Genomic DNA, 3,755 nt, shown 5'->3' with positions numbered 1-3,755 from the left:
AACAGTTGTGTCCCTCCTACCGGCACCATGGAGTCGAGCCCGACCTCTGCCACTGCGGGTATTAGGATACCGGCCAGAGAAGGAGCTATGAGGACTTGAAATCGCAGGAAAAGAGGAGGGGGAGGCAGATTCTGGGTTGGGCGTAGTAGGAGGACGGATGCCTTCGCCCCGATTGCCCCCTCTTCTACTACGCATTCGGTGGCAGATGTCAGCCATGGCGGGATTCAACGCAGAGCTACCAGTGGGGAGATTGGCAGAATGGCTAAGCAGGGAGTGGGCGGAGGAAGTCTGAGCTGGATTCAGATTGCAGAGCCTGGTGTGGGAGAAATGATACCCATTACCAAGGTCTACGCAGCTGAGCAGCCAACAGCGGCTTCCCGTGACTGTGCGAGAACAAGGCTCCGCTGCCTGAGGAGGGCAAATGTTGTGGAGCAGAGGAGGAAGAACAACGTTATGGTCTGTGGAGGCCATTGCTATGAGCATGATGGAGAGATCTCGACTAGAGCACCCAATTAATGTCACCTGCAAGGCGCCATGAATTCCTTTCAGGCTGGCTTGGGAGGGGACGCAGGCGGCCATGTGGCCAATCCTCCCGCCACCCGTCTGTCTAATCGCCATTAATGTCATGATTATCACCCGCATCCAGGTTATATTATTATAATTATTTTAAATGAAATAATTTTTTAATTTAAATATAAAATTAAGAACTAAATTTATTATTATTATTATTATCTAATTTTAAGAGAAAGACTAAACACACCAAAAGAAATCTAATAAACATAAACATACAAGACATCTTGATAATTTCTAAATTAATTAAAAAAATTATACTTATATGTAGACCCAAAAATAAATTATAATTACACAAATTTATTTATTGATATTAAAAAAATAAAAATAAATTATCAATAAACTTTATTCACAAAAAAATTACTTAAATCATAAATAAATAAAAAATCCAATTTAGAAAAAAAAAAACTCCTTCCAAAATTACCTTATTACTTATATACAAGCCAACCTGAAATAATGCCTCACTTTCAATATATCCATTATTCGTTGAACTTGTCGGATCTTAAATGACAACGATACGTTACGGTGGGGTTGACAAAACTTCTTAATTGTACAATAAGAGCATTGAATTGTCAAATACATTGTTTCTTTGTTGAAACACTCCAGTACAATTTTACACACGAGTGTAATTTTATTTTATAGTTTTGTAAATTATTTTATTTTTAATTATTTTTTCATTCTTGACATTGAAATATTTTTCGAAAATAAAAATTAACGCATGCATATAATATTGAAATATATTGTCACACCTATGTCCACATACACAAATTTTTTTTCAATGTATGCCTAATATAATGATCTTGCTATACACTACATGATGCATCTTTTATGTATGTGCGCACATTTAACTCATATCGAATTATTCACATGCTTTATATCACATATTTCACAGCTCATTAATTCCTATGTTTAACTCTGTTATATTCTTTGTTTATATATGCTGCGTGGTAATAAAATATGTTGTCAAGTGGGTTTTGGTGCAACCATTTACTTCACGGTGGAACCTAGCTGTTAGTCTACCCGACAGCAGTGAGTATTAATGTGGCGCGGGCTTCGGTGGTCCTGCCACAGACCTTGCAGGTGCCAACTCACCCTTGCCTTAATAACATCAGTCCTTACCGAGGCAGGTGGCGTTATTTGGCTCCTTTGGCCATGTGACATCTCGATCACGGTGATCTCGGCCTTTCCGCTTTGTGTTCCCGCCTTGCATGGACGGTCAGGATCTCACCCTTGGATCAAAGGGCTGAGATGCGCTCAAGGGTTTAAGTTCTTACATAATCTCATCCGAGCAGTATCGGGGTCTATTCATTTGTTCGGCCTTCCGGCTCCGTCTCGGCGTTCAACCTCTGGTTCAATCCCACCGGCGCTACCTTCTTCACCTGTAATTGCTCCGGAAGCTGTGAGGAGCCCGACACTAATCCAGCACAGGTATATGGAACCTCGACTCTTAAATCTACAGCATATATTTACAGTTCTGTTTATTTATAATGATTTCTTATGAACTTGTTTCCTTTTGCTTGTAGGGCGCGCAGCTGGGTTATCCGAACCCATCTGGTGGTGCCAAGACGGTTTTACATAGTGGTCTCACCCTCTCGGCGGCCACAGGTATGCCCTCCGGTCTTTTTTACTTTGCTCCTGCACACAAGAGCTCGTGGTTCTTTGATTGAACTGTTTAATTTATGATTTGTGCAGACCGCTGATCAAATGAGGGTCTTCTTGCTTCGATTGTCGAGGTATACTCCTTCAGAGAACCCTCACGATTTGCATTTAGGTTTCTCTGTTGTCTGGTCGTGTCCATGACCACCCTGTTGAGTTATTATGCACGGCGGAACTCTCCTGAGTTCTTCTACATGTGTTTGAGGACTTATTTTGTTAGTATTGTTGCCCCTTGCGGCATACCCGGATTTTTGCTTGCCATGTCGGCTCTCAGACATGGGGTTTCGGATCTGGCCGTGACACGCAGATCTGGCTAACGGATTCAGGTTCTGATCGAGGTTTCCAGTATACAATGTTTGAACAGTTATATTCTTTTCAAGATTTTCCCACCCGGGTATTGTTCTGTTGTAATTTATATATAGAACCTTTGTGATTTATGCATGGACTGCGACTCTATCTGAGCCCTCAGGCAACTTACGTTTTGTACCTCATATGAATATATTCTGTGTATTTCACCATGCTAGAACAGTGTATGGGTTTATGTTATTATCGCTGGTTCCGCTCGTCTCCATGACAGCAACCTCATAGATTATCTCAGTTATGATGATTATTTCAAGTCATTCGTTCTGTATTTTTTTTATGCATCTGTCGTATTTGTTAAGCTTGTACAGCATGCACTCGGTTGATTATACAAACAATATTACTCTTTCTTCTTTCCTTATGAGAATGTAGAAATAAATGTATGCCTGCGGTTCCTCTTTGAGGTAACATGCACAGGATTTCTTGTAATCATATACATAACTCGTTTTTCATTTCTCGCCCTAAATGAACTGGGTTCTCTGATATTGTGTCTGTAAGTACTGTGACTTAATAGCGTAGATGACGGAATACCATATGATTCTCGCTCTCTATTTTGCGCCGTTTACAGAATAGACTCTATTTGTCTGGTGTAGCTTATTTATTCTTTTTTCCACAGTTCAACAGTCATTTATTCTAAATATTGTAGGTTTATAGGTTTATCTCTTCTGTCGATGAGCCCGAATCCGACTACAGTCGGTGCCTTCTACCCAGACTCAGAGGTTCCAACCTCGTTCCTGCTGACACATTATATTATCTACTTGTTTAATATCAAGTATTCAACACAGTTTAATCCACTGTTAACTTTTCTTCTCCTAGACAGTGCCTCTGTCTTTCTAACGGGGTTATGTTATGTCTGTTATTCAATAACCAGGTTCTTGAATAACCTCCCCTTGCCCAAGAACCAGTCTTTAACTAAATATGTTTATGTAACTTGATTTACAGTGGGTTTAGTTCAGACCATGACTAGTGAATAACAATCGGTCCCTTAATTTAAAACTACATCTATGCAGCTACATTATTATTATGACAGTATCAAGGAAAATAAAACATAGTTCCTGTCTGTCTACTGTAAATTCACTGTATATTCATAATCAATCAGGGACTCTGCAGTTTGAAACCGTACCTGGTTCACCAGAGTCAGGAATGGGTTCTCAAACAAGTCACCTGTA

General features: G+C 40.1%; 1 protein-coding gene across 1 annotated transcript; it reads left to right on the top strand.

Moving 5' to 3' along the window:
- Window positions 1-1,348: 1,348 nt before the first annotated feature.
- LOC149193434 (uncharacterized) lies at window positions 1,349-2,582 on the top strand. The gene is made up of 3 exons (XM_089406653.1): window positions 1,349-1,998; window positions 2,094-2,175; window positions 2,263-2,582. Exons 1-3 carry the CDS (start codon window positions 1,610-1,612, stop codon window positions 2,368-2,370), a joined length of 579 nt encoding a protein of 192 aa, XP_089262779.1. The 5' UTR covers window positions 1,349-1,609; the 3' UTR covers window positions 2,371-2,582.
- The last annotated feature ends 1,173 nt before the right edge of the window (window positions 2,583-3,755 follow it).

Source organism: Pinus tabuliformis, chromosome 2_2 (assembly GCF_031772625.1).
Source record: "Pinus tabuliformis cultivar Carrire ecotype Pingquan chromosome 2_2, CPIR1, whole genome shotgun sequence".
Lineage (NCBI taxonomy): Eukaryota > Viridiplantae > Streptophyta > Pinopsida > Pinales > Pinaceae > Pinus > Pinus tabuliformis.
The sequence above is the reverse complement of the archived record's forward strand: the minus strand, read 5'-3'. Positions and strand labels throughout refer to the sequence as shown.